At 43.4% G+C, this 16505-nt stretch overlaps 1 protein-coding gene across 3 annotated transcripts in view; it reads left to right on the plus strand.

Moving 5' to 3' along the window:
• dclk2a (doublecortin-like kinase 2a) overlaps positions 1-16505 on the plus strand; it is a 430953-nt gene that overhangs the window by 358273 nt on the left and 56175 nt on the right. For all 3 annotated transcript variants that reach the window (XM_078541257.1, XM_078541259.1, XM_078541256.1), the window contains 3 exons: positions 4205-4262; positions 8284-8403; positions 15714-15860. In XM_078541257.1, the coding sequence (XP_078397383.1) occupies positions 4205-4262; positions 8284-8403; positions 15714-15860 (325 nt within the window). The remainder of the gene's footprint in view (positions 1-4204; positions 4263-8283; positions 8404-15713; positions 15861-16505) is intronic.

The following is a 16505-nucleotide window of genomic DNA, read 5'->3' on the forward strand; positions in this document are numbered from 1 at the left end:
CTGGCAACTTATAGACCTTTTCTTTAATCTTATGCAATCTTTAAATTCCTTTGTTAGCTACAGTTGACTGACTTTTCTGTTTGGGTTTTTGTGCCTTGAAGGAATGTATAGTTGCTGTAATAATTATTTAAAGACTATCCATTGCCTATATACCACTATAGTTTTTCATGTATTTTCCCAATCCATTTCAGCCAGTTTGCCCCTCATATCTTCATAATTTCCTTTGTTCAAATTTAACACCCTGGCTTCAGATTGAACTACCTCACTTTCAAACATAATGTAAAATTCTATCATATTATAGTCACATCCCTCAAGGCTCTTTTACAACAAGATTATTAATTAGCCCTTCCTCATTACATAATACTAGATATAAAATAGCCTGTTCTGTAGTCAGTTCCTCTACATACTGCTCTAGAAAACCTTCCCTAATATACTCCAGAAACTTGCCCTCCAAAACATTAGTGCTCATTAGGTTTACTAGTTTATATGCAGATTGAAGTCACCCATGATTACTATATTACTCATACTATATGCTTCTCTAATCTCCTGGTTAATACCATGCCCCACACTATCACTACTGTTTGGTAGCCTATAACTAAAACAATTCCGACCAACGTTTGCTGTTTGTTGCTGTTTCTTATCTCCACCCAGACAATTCCACATTTTGTTCTTCCCATCGGAGATCCTCCCTTAATGTACTGATCCCATCCCTTATTATCAGCGCTACACCACTTTGTTTTCCTTTTTGCCTGCCCTTCCTAACTGTCGAATACCCTTGAATATTCAGTTCCCAGTCTTAGTCACCCTGTAGCCATGTTTCTGTAATGGCAATTAGATCATACCCATTTATCTGTATTTGTGCCTTTAAATCATCTACCTTGTTGTGAGTGATGCATGCATTCAGGTAGAGTACTCTTAACTTTGTCTTTTTGACATTATTCCACATTCTAAGCCTAGTTGATGCTTGACTTTGTTTCACCTAACTTCTAATTTCACTTGCTTCTTTTCTACTTCCTATTACCAGCTTTACTTCCTTCCAATTTGAGCTACACCTTAGACTCACATCCCCTTGACAAGCTAGTTTAAACCCTCCCCAACAGCACTAAAAAAATCTCCCTGCAAGGATACCAGTCCCAGTCCTGTTAAGGTGTAACCCGTCCATCTTGTACAGGTCCCACCTGCCCCAGAACCGCTCCCAATGCCTCAGGAATCTGATGCCCTCCCTCCTAAACCAATTCTCCAGCCATATGTTTAATCAATCAATCCCCCTATTCCCATGCTCACTAGCATGTGGCACTAGGAGTAATCCTGAGATTACTGCTCTTGAGGTCCTGCTTTTTAATTTCCTTCCTAACTCCCTGAAATCTGTTTTCAGGACCTCATCTGTCTTCGTACCTGTGTCCTTGGTACCAATGTGGACCATGACTTCTGGCTGTTCACCATCTCCCAGAAGAACGTCCTGCAGCTACTCCATGACATCCTTGACCTTGGCACCAGAGAGGCAACACACCATCCTGGAGTCACATTTACTGCCGCAGAAACACCTGTCTGATCCCCTGACTATCGAATCCCTATCAATATTGCTCTTCCACTCGTCTTCCTCCCCTCTTGTGTAGCTGAGCTACCCGTGGTGCCACAGACATGGCTCTGGTTGCACTCACCTGAAGAACCATCGCCCTCACCAGTATTCAATGTGGAAAAATGATTAGCAAGCAAGATGGATTCAGGGGCCCCTGCATTATCTGCCTGGTTCTCTTCGACTATCTGGTGCTCACCCGTTCCTTCTCTGCCTGCACGCTCCTAAGCTGCAGTGTGACCACCTCCCTAAACATGTAGTTCGCAGCCTCATCAATGCACAGTGACTCCTGCCGCCGCTCAAATTCCAAAACCCCGAGCTCAAGTTTCTGCAGCCGGTGACACTTCCTGCAAATGTGTTCGTCTTGGACATATGGTACAGCCATGACTTCCCACATACCACAGGGTGTACATTCCACTGCACTGAGCCGACTTGCCATACCAAAACTTTAAAAACTATTTATTACAATTAGAATAAGAAGAATAACTTATCGGTTACTTACCAATCAGCTGCTTCCCCTTACCGACGAGCCAGCTATTGGGGGCTGAAAAAAAGGTAGAACAAGAAAGGAGTACCTTCTTCACCGAACCCCCTCACTCACCAACTCCCACTTTTCACTCTGCACTCAAAGCAACATTGAGAAGGCCTGTTTTCATACTTTCAGAAGAACAACTGATTCAAGCTCTGAAAACCAGTTTAAGATAGCTATCTAATTAACCACCTGCAGCTGCTCTCAGAGAGTTTGTATACCCTTGTTTTAAGGCTTCTTTTAACTTGAGTTTTTTTAGTTAATTGCAAAATTAAAGGAAAGAAAAAAAACCTAAACTTTAGATAGAAATTAACCCTTAAATTCCCTCACCCACCAGACTCACCCACTCTCAGTGAAGACACTGCAGAGAGGACAGGTGCTGCAGAAGGAGGAAGGTGCTGATGTCCACATCTGAGAAAGAGGAGGAGGAGTCAGATGTGGCCAGGGTGCTCGTAACACCCTCATATAGTCATGGTTCAACTATTCTGAGGCCATATGGCTATGCAATCATAAACCCTCTTCCCTGTCTCCACCCAACACAAATCATTCTGATAGTCAAAAATTCAACCACCACATTCACACCCCTTGCTCAGCTTCCAACCTGGCCATACTATTCTCCTGTAGGATCCTGTCCATTTGGAATTCAGGATACAACAAAGTAGGAAACTGGAGAACGAAAGGGTCAAATGAAGCATTTGCTTCATTTAAATTAACACATGTAAACTGACATGAATATTGTTACACACACGCAAGTGAATCTCCTTGTGTAACTAAAAAGTCTTTCTCATCTGATTTCTATTACTCCTACATGGAGCAATCCCTGTAGCTTCAGCTGAGTTAGAGACAGGCTATTTGCTCTCCTGCTCTGACAGCTGAGATGCCCGTTGCAGACGTCCTCAAAGTTTTGGTGCTCGTGAAGGTTCAGCCAAAGACCGCCCCAACTGCAACTGTTCTATCATCGGGGCAGCAGGCAACATGTGGGGATGTGATTGAGGAGGCAAGCAAGGGACGAGAAGTGAGAGCACCTTGAGAAGAGTCACAACTACCCTCTCTCCATCTTCTGTCACTCACCTTTCCTGCAGCTCTTAGGTCACTAAACCTTTTGTGACACTGTCTACAACTGCGAGGGACCACACTTCTGCTGCTCACTACCTCAGTGACTTCTAGCTGCACCTGTTTGGTCTGGGTGGCTGGCCTCTTCCTCCCGTTCACGGAAAACAGAATTTCTCTTCTGGCCCTTGCTGCCTCCAGCATCACCTCCAAAGATGTTGAAAACCTGGGGGGCAGCCTTCCCACACCTTCCTGCCATCATTCTTCTTCCTGTAACCTTCTAAAAGAATGCAGGATGCAGCCATTCTGTTGGGGTCCCATTAAATAAAGATCCTCCCTTTAACAGAGTGCAGGTCCTCATCACACCCACACTCCGCAATTGTTCGACAAACACATAAGTGCCACATCTAAAATGAAAGGCATGGAAAAACCTGATGAAACAAATGGGTTCCCAACCTGCTGTGAGAAGGTCCATTAAAATAAAAGGCCACTCATAAAGTCTACTTATAATGGAAGATGTAAAGAGCCTGACAGCCATTTAACTACCATCACAGCTAAAGAGAGTATGTCTTTGGGTAAACAGAGTCACGGAGCCCTGGATTGTGACGTTTCCACTGAAGTGTTGGTATGAAAACCCTCCTGTAAAATGACATAATCCTCCATTGATTAGCAACTGTGGATCAATAACTAAAATAAAAACAAAATACTGCAAATGCTGGAAATCTGAAATAAAAATAGAAAATGCTGGAAAAGCTCAGCAGGCCTGGCAGCATCTGTGGAGAGAGAAACAAAGTTAATGCTTAAGAGTCCAAGTTTGTAATTTGGATCAGCAACTGTTGGTTTGCAATGGTGCAGATCAGAACACAAAAAGCCAACATGAAAATATTTGATTTTCCTGGTTCCTCAGCTGAAAATAATAATGTGAATATATGCTTGATGGAGGAAGGGTGAGATACCACTGTGAAAGAAGTATTTCAAAATATTTTTTGGAGAGTGAAAATCATATTGCTACCACAAAGAAGCTACTTCTTTATCTGTATTTCACTTAGATCCAGTGGCAAGGAGTATGCACTGAAAATAATTGATAAGGCCAAATGCAGTGGTAAGGTAAGAAGATTTCCAGTTGTCTACTGTTTTTCTATGATATTTGACTAAGCTCTGGAACGTGTGATTGATATCCTCATGCAGTAACACAAGTGGTGATATGTATGGAATTGGCACTGTTTGTACACATCATAGTGTATAGAAAGTAGGTGGATTACTGAGCTGTGTGTCTCCTGGAACATTTTTGATCACCTTTGAGGGTAGGAAAGGAATTACCCACATTTTTGCCCTATGTTGGCCTGGGTTTTTTTCTTTTAAATTTAGCATTTTTTCCAGGATTAGGTGATGGGTAGAGAAATGGTGGGAGACACAGGTGTCATGACATAGGACTTGATGGATCTGCTGATCTTTCCCTGTTTGTCGTGTTAGTATATTCCCATGCCCACATGATTCTCATCTGATAATACATCCAGATGGAAGTCAAAGCAAACCAGATCCAATTGGTTTAATCCAGAAATCAACTATCATAATTTCCCAGTTGTTCATTCCACTTGCTATCAAAACATTATTGTTTGACTGGATTTATTCTGATGGCTTTCCAGGTGATTTAATTGTTTTGTTCCTAAACAACCCAGGCAGAGAGGAGGAATAAGATTGATCCCAAAGAGAATGAACTACGAGGAAAGGGTAGAGACGTTTGTGCTTTACAATATGGAAAGTATATTTCACTATATAAAACACTAAATATTGCAGATAAGGTAGCAATGGTTAGGAATTCCCTTAGTGCTACTACTGCTTTGCCACCATAATTTCATTGGAATAATGAATAAACCTCGGTTATAAATGGACTTTTGCCACATTTCCAGTTAAGTTAGAGCAGCTGGACCAGATCCATGCAAATTTACAGCTGTAGATTCTGATTTCAAATGTCATAAAATTAGGGCCAGAGGGCATAAGTTAAGATAAGTAAAAAGCAAATATAGAAAAGGGGACTGGGGTTAAGTAGATAACATTTTAAGAGGCACCACGCGATCAGTGCCTTGAATGTCTGCTTCTGATATAAAACTTGTGATTCTATATCAGGAAGAGCCTTTTTGCTCTAAGAATGAAAAATAATTTGATTAATCTGCCAGAAGCAGAAACATTGATTTTGTTCAGAAGCAGGGTTTGGGAGCAATTGAGTGGGTATAGTTGATTATTGGAAAATATCTGTTAAAAAATAGACTTCAGTTTAAAAACAAGTGAAAATATTTGGGAAAATGTAAGGACTGACTACATAAGATTATGCTTCTGGCAGATACCTTGCACACTGGGAAGGTATATCACAAATTCAGATATACGCTTACAACAAATTTGTACAGACTTAAATTGTACCAATATGCAGTCTCAGTGGGCAGCGTATCTCAACAGTGCATACTGTTTACGAAAGAAAAGTACTGTGGCTGCTGAAAATCTGAAATATAAACAGAAAATGCTGGAATTACTCAGCAAAAAAAAGCAGCATTAATGGAGAGAGAAACAAAGTTAACTTTTCAGGTCAATGATTTTTCATCAGATCTGAAAAATGTTAGAGATTTAACAGATTTGAAGTAAGGAGAGACAGGGAAATTAGGGAAGGGAAAGAGAAAAAGGGAAGGTCTGATATGGTGGAAGGTAGGAGAGATTAAATGATAAAGGGGATGAAGGCAAAAGGATGTAGTAATGGGACAAGAAACAGAAAAGGAGCTGAAAATGACCATAGCAGAATCATTACTAACATCTGCTTTTCAAAAAAGTGGTTTTGATCTGAAATTGGTGAACTCTGTATTAAGTCCGGAAGGTTGTAAAGTGCCTATATTCAAAAGATAAGGTGCTGTTCCTCGAACTTCTGTGGAGCTTCATTAGGAGGCCGAGGATTGGGAGGTCAGAATGGGAGTGGCGTGGAGAATTACAATGACAGTCATCTGGAAAGTCAGGATTATGCTTGCAGAGTCAACAGAGGTGTCCTGCAAAGCAACCAACTCGGTCTGCGTTTGGTCTGCCCAGTTTAGAATAGACTGCATTGTGAGCGGTGAATACAGTGTACTAAATTGAAAGAAGTACAAGTATACTGCTATCTCACATGGAAGGAGTGTTTGCAGCCTTGGAGCTTGGTAAGGTAGGAAATAAAGTGCAGGTGTAACATCCCCTGTGCTTGCATGGGAAGGCGCTGTGAAAAGGGTGTTAGTGGTGATTGAAGAATGGACCAGGTGTCGTAGACAGGATTATCCATTGAATGTGGAGGGTGGAAGGTAAGGATAAGGGAAAGCCTTTATGGTCCTTGAGGGGGGTGGAGGGGGGAAAGAGTGCAGGAAATGGGATAGACATGGCCCCCCTGACAGCCACATTTGGGAAGACATATTGCAAGCACTGGTATGATAGGTGGTATCATTAGGACAGATATGCCTGAAACAGGATAAGTGAAATACAGTCCTTACCTGTTGTAGAGTGCTGTTAATGATCGAGTTGATCTACAGACACTTCTTGGGTGGAAACATTAAGTTTATTTACAATATTCTCAGCAGCAACTACACATATGCTTTCAACTCCAACTCTATCTCTACACTGACTGCTGAGGTTGCCCATGCTACTCTCCTATTGGTTACTACAGGTCATGTGATCTTGCCTAACAGGTATTATTCTTAAAGGTACATTACACATTAAATAAAACCTTAATTACTACACTTACTGAAAGCAAGATGGGAGGAAGTGTAATCAAGGTAGCTTTGGGAGTCAGCAGGCACATAGTAGACATATTGGTCAACAACCATATTGGTGGTCAGCCTAACCCCCAATATGGAGATTGAGAAGTGGGGGAAGGGAAGGGAAGAGAAGAGTTGGAGATGAACCATGTGAAGGTGGGTGGAAGTTTGATACAAAGTTGATGAGGTTTTTCAGTTTGGGATAACAGCAGAAAGCTGCACAGATACAGTCATCAAAGCACCAGAAAAAAGAGGTGAGGGAGGGGATCCGAGTGGGACTGAAATAAACTCTGTAATGTTGGTAATATCTGAATGACATCAGGCCAATGTAGTGTGAAATCATGTACAAATTCTTGTTGGGGACATGTTGGGCAAGACTGAAAGGGACAGTGACAGATAGTGGAGCATTTCTGAGCAGAGTGTAGAGTCACTTTGGGCTGGCCTATCCTTCATTTTTATTTGAAATATAGCTTGGTGACAATGGGTAGAATCTTCCCAGGTCCCACAGAGGCGGAGTTGGATGCATGATGCTGCCACTGCCCGGATGTTTGCCACACTCACCACTAAGACCAGAGTCCAGCAGGTTCCCTGAGATGGCCTGCTGGCAGCATGCTGGGGTGCCATCGACACCATCTCTCAATCCTACCATCATGCCCCCCAATTGGACCTTTCGCCTCAGAAAACCGCTTGGCATCCTTAATTGAACAGCGAGCGCGGAGACAGCCTCCAAATTGGACAGCAAGTGTGGAGGCATCCTCCAAATTGGCCACCTCCCAGAAGATTGTGATGCCATGTGGCCAGCCAACAGTATCGGGGTCTGGACCCACTTTTGGTCCCGACAGCAGAAACTTTCCAGAGATGTTAAAATTCTGCTCAGTGTGACTAGTTATTTTCAGTAGTCAGCAGTGAGAATGAACAAATGGTCCTGAGTGTGACTTCATCACTTTGGTCCTTTCAGGGCATCTTGGCTCCTTAGTTTATTATTTTCTTTCAATTTGTTTCCACTTCTGATTGTATAGGCTCGTGATGGCATTTCATCCATGGGTGCCAGGTTCCCTCACAGTCAAGTAGCCATTTTTCACCCGTGAGCCAAGTAGTGAGAGTGAGCAAGCCTAGTATGCAAAGTACAAGGAGTTACGGCAAAATAGGACAACTCAGAAACAAAGGGCCATTCTGAACAAATCAGATAGATATTTTCATTACAGTAATGATCAATGTAATATTAGGGAAAAGGAGGTTCACCTTGATGTGAATTGGATATGGAGTCTTGCTGCTTCCTCCTTAAAGAAATATGGTTACTATCGTTTTGAATCAAGCCCACTTTGTTGTTGTAAATGAGATTTCTACTGTGCTTTGATTTTTAGGAACACTTGATTGAGAATGAGGTGGCAGTGCTGCGGAGGGTTAAACATCCCAATATCATCATGTTAATTGAAGAGGTAGACACACCAACAGAACTGTACCTGGTAATGGAGTTAGTCAAGGTAAGGAGTCCAAATGACATTGGGAAAGAGTGTTGAGGGGAAAAAAATAAAATCGTGTTCACTCATTAAGAACTCTGATTGCAGGCTAACCAAAGGCAGGCTTTCCTGTCCCAACATGCAGGCTGTGGATTTGGTGAATTGCAAGCCCTACCCCTTCCCTAAAATAGGAACAGTTGACTTTGCTACATTTGTGAGGCCGGCCATGACTGGACATGCAGGATTAGTGTTCAGGCCAGTGCTAAAGTGAAAGCTGGAAAAGAAATTGGTTTGGGGCTGTTTTCAGGCATAAGACTGTTGACATGTTTGGTACATGCACCAGAAGCCAAGGCCCGAAGCTCGTCCCAAATGGGGCCTTGGCTCTTGCCTCTGCCAAGCTGCAGATGTCATTCACTCCAGGCCAATTTTAGCTGGTTACAACACCAGCATGGGGAAGGTTGGGGGGAATAAGAGGGACAAGCACAGGCTGCCAGCAGCCTGCAGTTTTGCTGTGGAACAAGGGGTAACTATTTCTCCTCCTGGCTCCACTTTTAGGGAAATTAAAAACCAAAAAGAAATGACCATTTTGGCCATCTCAGTGGTTCCTTTTAACCTGGTTAGGCTGCAGAAATACCTGAGAAAGTGAGGGGAGCTTACCCATCACGTGGTCTACTCAGTGTACTGAATTTCAGAGTCAGTTCATGAAGCAGGCATTAGACCTCTTATTATCATGTGAAAGGGGACTCAGGTCTATGTAAGACAGCTGCCAGGAATGCTGAAATATTGCCCAACTCAGTATGACCTCAAGCATAGTTTCAATATCATTTGGGCATGGGATATAGCCTTGCTGAATTGGTTTTTCCCCCCATTTTACACATAATGGAAACCATTTTGGCTCCAAGTCTTGCACCGCCCCCCCCTCCTCACCCAGCTCCACCATCACCACCACCACCACCAACACACTGTCCATCCCCCTTCTAATTCCCAACTCTTTCAAATAGCCAGGCACAGAGGATTACTTTGAAATAAAGGAATCACGATTATTGCCTGGGAAGTGAGCATTAACTTGCATGACCGGTTACTGCCTTCTTGGGCATTGATGGAGTGGTGTCCAGTATTGTTTCTAAAGCCTATCCTATCATGTATATAGGCCTAGATGTACATTTGAGTATTGATATTGAACATAACCCTTGGTATCATTTGGAAGGAGCTAGAGACATAAAAATTCAGTGCTGTGGTCACTCCCCATTGTCAGCATTGTCTGCAGATTTATTGATTCCAGCAGAAAACACACCTCAGTCACAGCATCCCTGGTGAATCAGAGCAATTTTGTATATCTTTACATTTGCTCACCTGCTGGGTACCAGCAATCCATCCCTGGTGCAAACAAGCCCGCTTCACATCCATCCCTTTTTGTCTACTAAAAAAACTCAAGTAGACAGGAACAGTCAGCCCAATATCCATTTTCAAAATCCAGGTTGCAGCAATAAAAAGAATCCTGCACTGCAGCTATAGTTACTGAAAGCCTGGACACGTTGCTACCCTTTTGTGTCCATCTTATCTGGGCAAGCTGAATGTATAACACATTTCCTGGTGAAAGCATTGGAAAGTCGTGCTTTAAGATTATTGCTCTTAATTAACACAAGATTCAGAGCCTTAGTGAGATTCTCACACATTTTGTACAAGTGTTAGGACTGGCCGGAAAATTCACCCTCAACTCACTGGCTTTATAATTACAAACTCCCATGTCCTTTGCCATGGAGCATGTAATAGTTTTACTTCTTAACAATAGTGCTGTAAGATTAGTTCCCAATAATTAAATACTGTATTTTGCTTTGTGATTTTAAATTTGGAACCACAAAACCTACATATCAAACCGTGAAAAGATTGCTTTTTAAAGATCCATACTGAACACTATTATGCACTTCAAAGCTGTTTATTGGAAAATTAAGGTGAAACTGTAATTGTATCCATCAATCAAAAGCCATCAGTAACAATGTATCAGCAATCAAACATTACCTGAGGGAATGTCATCTCTGTTAACTGACAACAACTGCATATATCTCGTTAAAGATATCTATTAAAAAAGAGTTCTAAATATGATAGTTGTACATATGTTGGAATTTTAAGTGTGTCGCCCTCAAGACCTAATACTTATATGTTCAATTATATACTTAGATTTTTACTGCTAAACTCAATTTCTATCGCAAGATGCCCAGGGCAGAATGAAATGCGTTATTCTGGTGTTGCATAGTAATGAAAATGAACACCTGCCTCTCGAATAAGATATTAATTTTCTAATCTCTATTATTAATGAATGAAACAAGTCTTGTCTAGCTTATTGACTGCAAAGAGAAAAGGGCATTTGAAAAATATTTTTCATGGATGCATGTAAAAAGTAAGCAGCGTGTATTCACTGTGCAAGATCTAAACCTGTATTGAGTACATCACCAGTCCAAGCCTGCTCATTTATCCACACTCTCCGGTTGCCTCCTGTTGTACAGAAGTAAGATTTGAAAGATCAGGGTAGAATTATCCCCCTGTCAAAGGGGGTTGTGCAGGGTCGGCGCCCCTAATCAGGTCTGCGCCGCCATTTTACATGGGCAGGCCTTGGCCCACCCAGCGTAATGTGTGCCCGGAAGTGCTCAGCGCTCCGTGCAGGCATGGGTTCCCTGAGTCAGGGCTTGCACTCTTTCGCGCATGCGCTAAAGAGCGCAGAAATCTCCCTGAGGCACAGAGCTGTTTCAAAAATTTTAATAAAGAAAGAAAAAATTTTAAGATGTCCACTCATGTGACACTGTCAATGAACTTTAATGAAAAAATTTATTTAATTTATAAACCCTTATGAAATCTCATCCTGCCTATGGATGAGGTTCCATGAAAAATGCAAAGGCTGCCTGGGCTCTTTGCCTGCCCATCAACCTTAAGGTTGGATGAGCAGCTTACTCAATAGGCTTAGTTAGTTCATTAATGGCCTTTACAGGACTTCGACAGTTCGGTGGGCGCACAGCTGACTCGGCTGCGCACCCGCCGAACTGAAAATCTAAATGACGCGCGGTGACGTTGGGATGCAAGCCCGACATCACCCCGTGTCATTATTACGCCTCGGCGAGTGGGCCCTGTCCCCACTCGCTGAGCCAAAGATTCAGGCCCAGATTACACAATGCAGACTGAATCCAAACTCAGACTATTGTTTCCATAATTAGATATTAGAATCCTAATTTGGATTTAGGTTATCAATAGCATTATTAAAATCGTAATCTTCCTCATTCTGAATTCAAATTTAGATTCATTTTCTGATTACGATCCATCTGATATCTGAACTAGATTCTGATTGTGACCTGCAGTACTCATCTAAGTTCAAATGAAGCTCATTCTTTGAAGGACACTAATGAAAGGTGCTGTTTAAAGCATTTGGAAAACAAAATCAATTCTTTGAACCTGCATTCCTGAGCAGATTTTATCGGTGTTATCTACAGAAATATTTAACCAATTAAGTGAGTTACAGTCTTTGTACTTAAAGGGACAGAAAATCAGCAGGAGCCATGTTCCTCCATAAGTACCAGGATGCATTTACCCGCCACATCCATTGCTGACACCAGCTAGGGTTGCTGGAGCCTGGGAATGTCTCAGGGTGAGATTCAGCATGAACCAGGTTGAAAAACAGGTGACACCACATCAATCACTTGTGGGCTGATTGGGGACATCATCCTAAAACACAGCATTAATTTTCACATGTACGCTGATGGCACCCAGCCCCACCTCATCACCATCTTCTCTCAACTCCACTGTTGCCAAAATCAGACTGCTTATCCAACATCCAGAACGGGATGAGCAGAAATTTCCTCCAATTCAATATTGGGAGTACTGAAGCCATTGTTTTCAGACCCAGTTCCAAATTCAATTTCTTAACTCCCAGCTCCATCCCTCTCCCTTACAACAGTCTGAGATTAAGCCAGCCTGTTTGTAACCTTGGTGTCATATGTGACCCTGAGATCCAACAACTTATTCACGCCATCACTAAGATTGCCTATCTCCACCTGCATGACATTTTCCGATTTTTCTCCTGTCTCATTTCATCTGCTGCTGAACCCTCATTCATCTCCTTGTTGCCTCTAGACTCGACTATTCTGATGCACTCCTAGCTGGTCTCCCACATTCTACTCTCCTTAAACTAGAGGCTATCCAAACCTCTGCTGCCCTTGTCTTAACTTAGACCAAATTCCATTCCCTTATCATCCCTATGCTCACTGACCTACATTGCCTCCCAGTTAAACAACGTGTTGATTTTAAAATCCTCATCCTTGTTTTCAAATCTCTCCATTCCCCCTTCCTCTTCCTCTCTATCTTTGCAACCTCCTCCAGCCCCACAAACCTCCAAAATATCTGAGCTCATCTAATTCTGGCCTCTTAAGCATCCCAATTTAATGGCTGCACCATCAGTGGCCGCATCTTCAGTTGCCTAGGCCCTAAACTGTGAAATTCCCTCCCTAAACCTCTCCAACTCTATCCTCGCTTTCCCCTTTTTAAGACACTCCTTAAACCGTATATCCTTGTCCAAGCTTTTAGTCGTCTGATGTAATGTCTGGCTGAGAATCCAGACAGCTATTAGAATACTGGAACACCTGCTCTCCAAGGGAAACATTGGGTGGAATCGTCCCAGATTTGCACTAAATGCAGTAGCGGGTAGGAAAAATGATGTTATACCCGCCAGCTGTAATGGCGGTTTTTCACACCATATCATCCCAATCCTGCCTCATTAATTATGCATTCCCGGGAAACACGCCGTTTCAATGGTGGGCAGGCTCCGATTCGCCCGCCACGCTGTCACCTCACTCCTTCATCACGCCAGGCGCCACATTTAAAGTGCAGCAGCGCGGACACCTCTCAGTGCTTCCAGCCCAGGAATGCTGCACAGAAAACAAACAGGCAAAAGTCTGCAACCAAGCAGTTTAGTGACACGCCCCTCGAGTGCCTTTTGGATGGCGTGGGAGCCAATGTAGGTCAGTGAGCACAGGGATGATAAGGGAATGGGATTTGGTCTAAGTTAAGACAATGGCAATAGAGTTTTGGAAGGACCTCTAGTTTAAGGAGAGTAGAATGGGAGACCAGCCAGGAGTGCATTGGAATAGTCGAGTCTAGAGGCAAAAAGAGATGAATGAGAGTTCAGCAGCAGATGAAATGAGACGGGTAAAATTGGAAAATGTCATGCAGGTGGAGATAGGCAGTCTTAGTAATGGCGTGAATAAGTGGTTGGAAGCTAATCTCAGGGTCACATATGACACCAAGGTTACAAACAGTCTGGCTTAATCTCAGACTGTTGTGAGGGAGAGGAATGGAGTTATGAGTTAGGAAATGGAGTTTGGAACTGGGTCTGAAAACAATGGCTTCAGTATTTCCAATATTGAATTGGAGGAAAATTCTGCTCTTCTAGTTCTGGATGTTGGATAAGCAGTCTGATTTAAGCAACAGTGGGGGAATTGAGAGAAGGTAGTGATGAGGTAAAGCTGGGTGCCATCAGCGTACATGTGATGTCGTGATGTCCTCTACCCCCGCTCTAGCCGCAGGAGGGGCAGCAACATTACCACTCCGGCTTGGTAGGCAATGGCAGCAGTGATCAGTGCCAATGCCGCACAGAAGAGGTTGGCCATCCAATGCAGATAGAGGATGAATGATCTCATCTGTGCCACCAGGGTAAGGCAACCATCTCATCACTCTAAACTCATACACTAAAGTCCATCACACATTCACTGGCATCTCACTAACTGCCAACTGAAGGGACACCCCCACTCACTCTTTCACACACACCCTCACATCTCCACCTGGACTCATCTCCTCGGGAGATTGCCTCCTCAGGTCTCACCGTCTTGAGGCCACTTGCACAGATCAACATGTGCCCCCACACACACCCTGGGATACCCCCTTCCCCAGTACAGCGCTCGCCCTGCAGCAGCTTCCCTTGCCTGAAGCCGCTTCTCCCTTGCCCAAGCAAGCCATTGAGAAGCCAGCCCTGCCTTATGGCTGATCTGGTAGGTAGAAACCGGCCTCAGAGCCCCCCTAAAAGTGATGTGTTGCTGTCTGCGAAGCCTGGCACTGATGACTGTGAAGCAAGGTAGGCAAACAAACTTCGAAGTCCTGAGCAAAGTGCAGCTCACCAGGTGCATGCCGCTTATGTACAGTTGCGAAATACATCGGCATGTTTTCCCACCAATGTGGGTGGACGATCCAGCATGGGGAGATGATTCTGGCAGGCTGGCCTTATAATGATATGCAGATGCATCCCAATGAGATTCCCGACGGCTGATGGCAGGAAGCGTAGCCCGCCATTGACAGGCAGAGTGGCCTGGTTTCACGTTGTCGTGAAACTGATTTTCGACCTTCTCGCCATATTACCCGCTCACGCCGCCTAACACGCCCGACGCCAGCAGGCATGGAAAATTCCTCTCATTCTTTGATCTCTGCTGTCAATTTCACAACGTTTGTTTACACAAGTTAAATGGTTTCGTCGGTTTGTGGTTTGTGGTTTTTGGGGCTTTAAGGGGCCTGGATGATTGGCACTTTTATTAGCTAGTAGTACAGACTTTTTTTTCAAACATGGGAGAAGGTTTTCAATGAATTACTTTTTTTTAAAGTTTTCTTATGCATACCACTATACACTATAGAGTTCATTGGTCATAGAAATTGTATAATGGCTCAATGGGCATGGAGGTGCCATAGGTGGCATGAGGGGCCATGGGGATGGGTGGAAGGGTGGAGCTTGGCATAGGCAGCATGAAGCTTCATAGGGGTGGATGGGGGGCATAACCTGGCATGGGGGCATGAGGGGGACCTTTTGAACTTACCTTTTAAAAGGTCCCCTCATACAGACAATGGTTCACGGCACCTCTGAGCCGTGAGCCACGACTCTTTAAAAACCTGGCCCGACTCCATGAAATCTGTAGAAGAAAAGGAGATGCTTATCTCTGCAGTGGAGCTGGTCAGGTCAGGAGTGCCAGATGCAGGCTTTTGCTAGGAATCAGCCCACACTCTTTAATGGCACTCCTGAAAGTCAGAAAGCCCGGGAATGGGGTCAAGAATCCTGGAATCGGGACCCACCTGCCATTTTTAAAGGGTTCCTGAGCCAATCTGACTCGGTGAAAATCCAGGCCAGCATTTCTGGTTCCCAGTCTAAATTTTGACTCTTTCTATACATTCTTACTGAAGTTACAGTGGAAATGCAACACAAGCACATTGGATTTTCAACCCCAAAGTTTCTTTTATGCTTTTCCCTGCTGTAGTACATGGCTTGTGCATGTCTTGTCAATTTGTTAATGTCCCTTTCACTTTCCTGGCAGGGCGGAGACCTGTTTGATGCCATTACATCATCGACTAAGTACACCGAGCGGGATGCCAGTGCAATGGTGTACAACCTGGTTTCTGCACTCAAATATCTGCACAGCCTCAACATTGTGCACAGGGACATCAAGCCAGAGAACTTGTTGGTATGTTATTAGCTCTGGAGGGAATATACAGCAGATAATTTTACTCCTGCAGGGTACAAGTGTCTAATGAGCAGCAAAATGTCTGTGCTCACTTCAACTGTAATAGATGCAGTGTGCAAAGTATGGCCGATATGTTTATTAATGATGATTAATCATCATGTAATGTAACAAAATGTAACAAAAAAGTGTGGGAAACCCAAAACCAATTTTTCTTAACAAAACTATCCTGTGTATGTTGTATGACCCTGATTTGCATTTTGCAAGGTGCCTTTTACCTGAAGCAGGCAGGTGCCCCAGTCGTCCATCAAAAGGTTCCACCAAGATGGCGGCTATGGTAAGTGACCTGATACCATTTTCAGGTCACTATTGCCCCAGTTACACTAGGCAACCATAGATAAATTTCTTCCCAGTCTATCCACACACTCCAATTCTGTCTGTATCTGACCAGAGTGATTCAGTCATCGTATGTCTATCATATGACAGTGAAGTGCTTTGGGACATCCGTAGGACATGAAATACATTGTGAAAATACAATTCTTTCTTTCTTACCTGTTTGTGCATTGCTGTACATTTGTAAATATTAAAATCCATGCACTATATCTCAACCCAAAAACTTAATGGATCTAGAAGCCCTTGAAGACAGTC

Source organism: Cetorhinus maximus, chromosome 1 (genome assembly GCF_964194155.1).
Source record: "Cetorhinus maximus chromosome 1, sCetMax3.hap1.1, whole genome shotgun sequence".
Taxonomy (NCBI): Eukaryota; Metazoa; Chordata; class Chondrichthyes; order Lamniformes; family Cetorhinidae; genus Cetorhinus; species Cetorhinus maximus.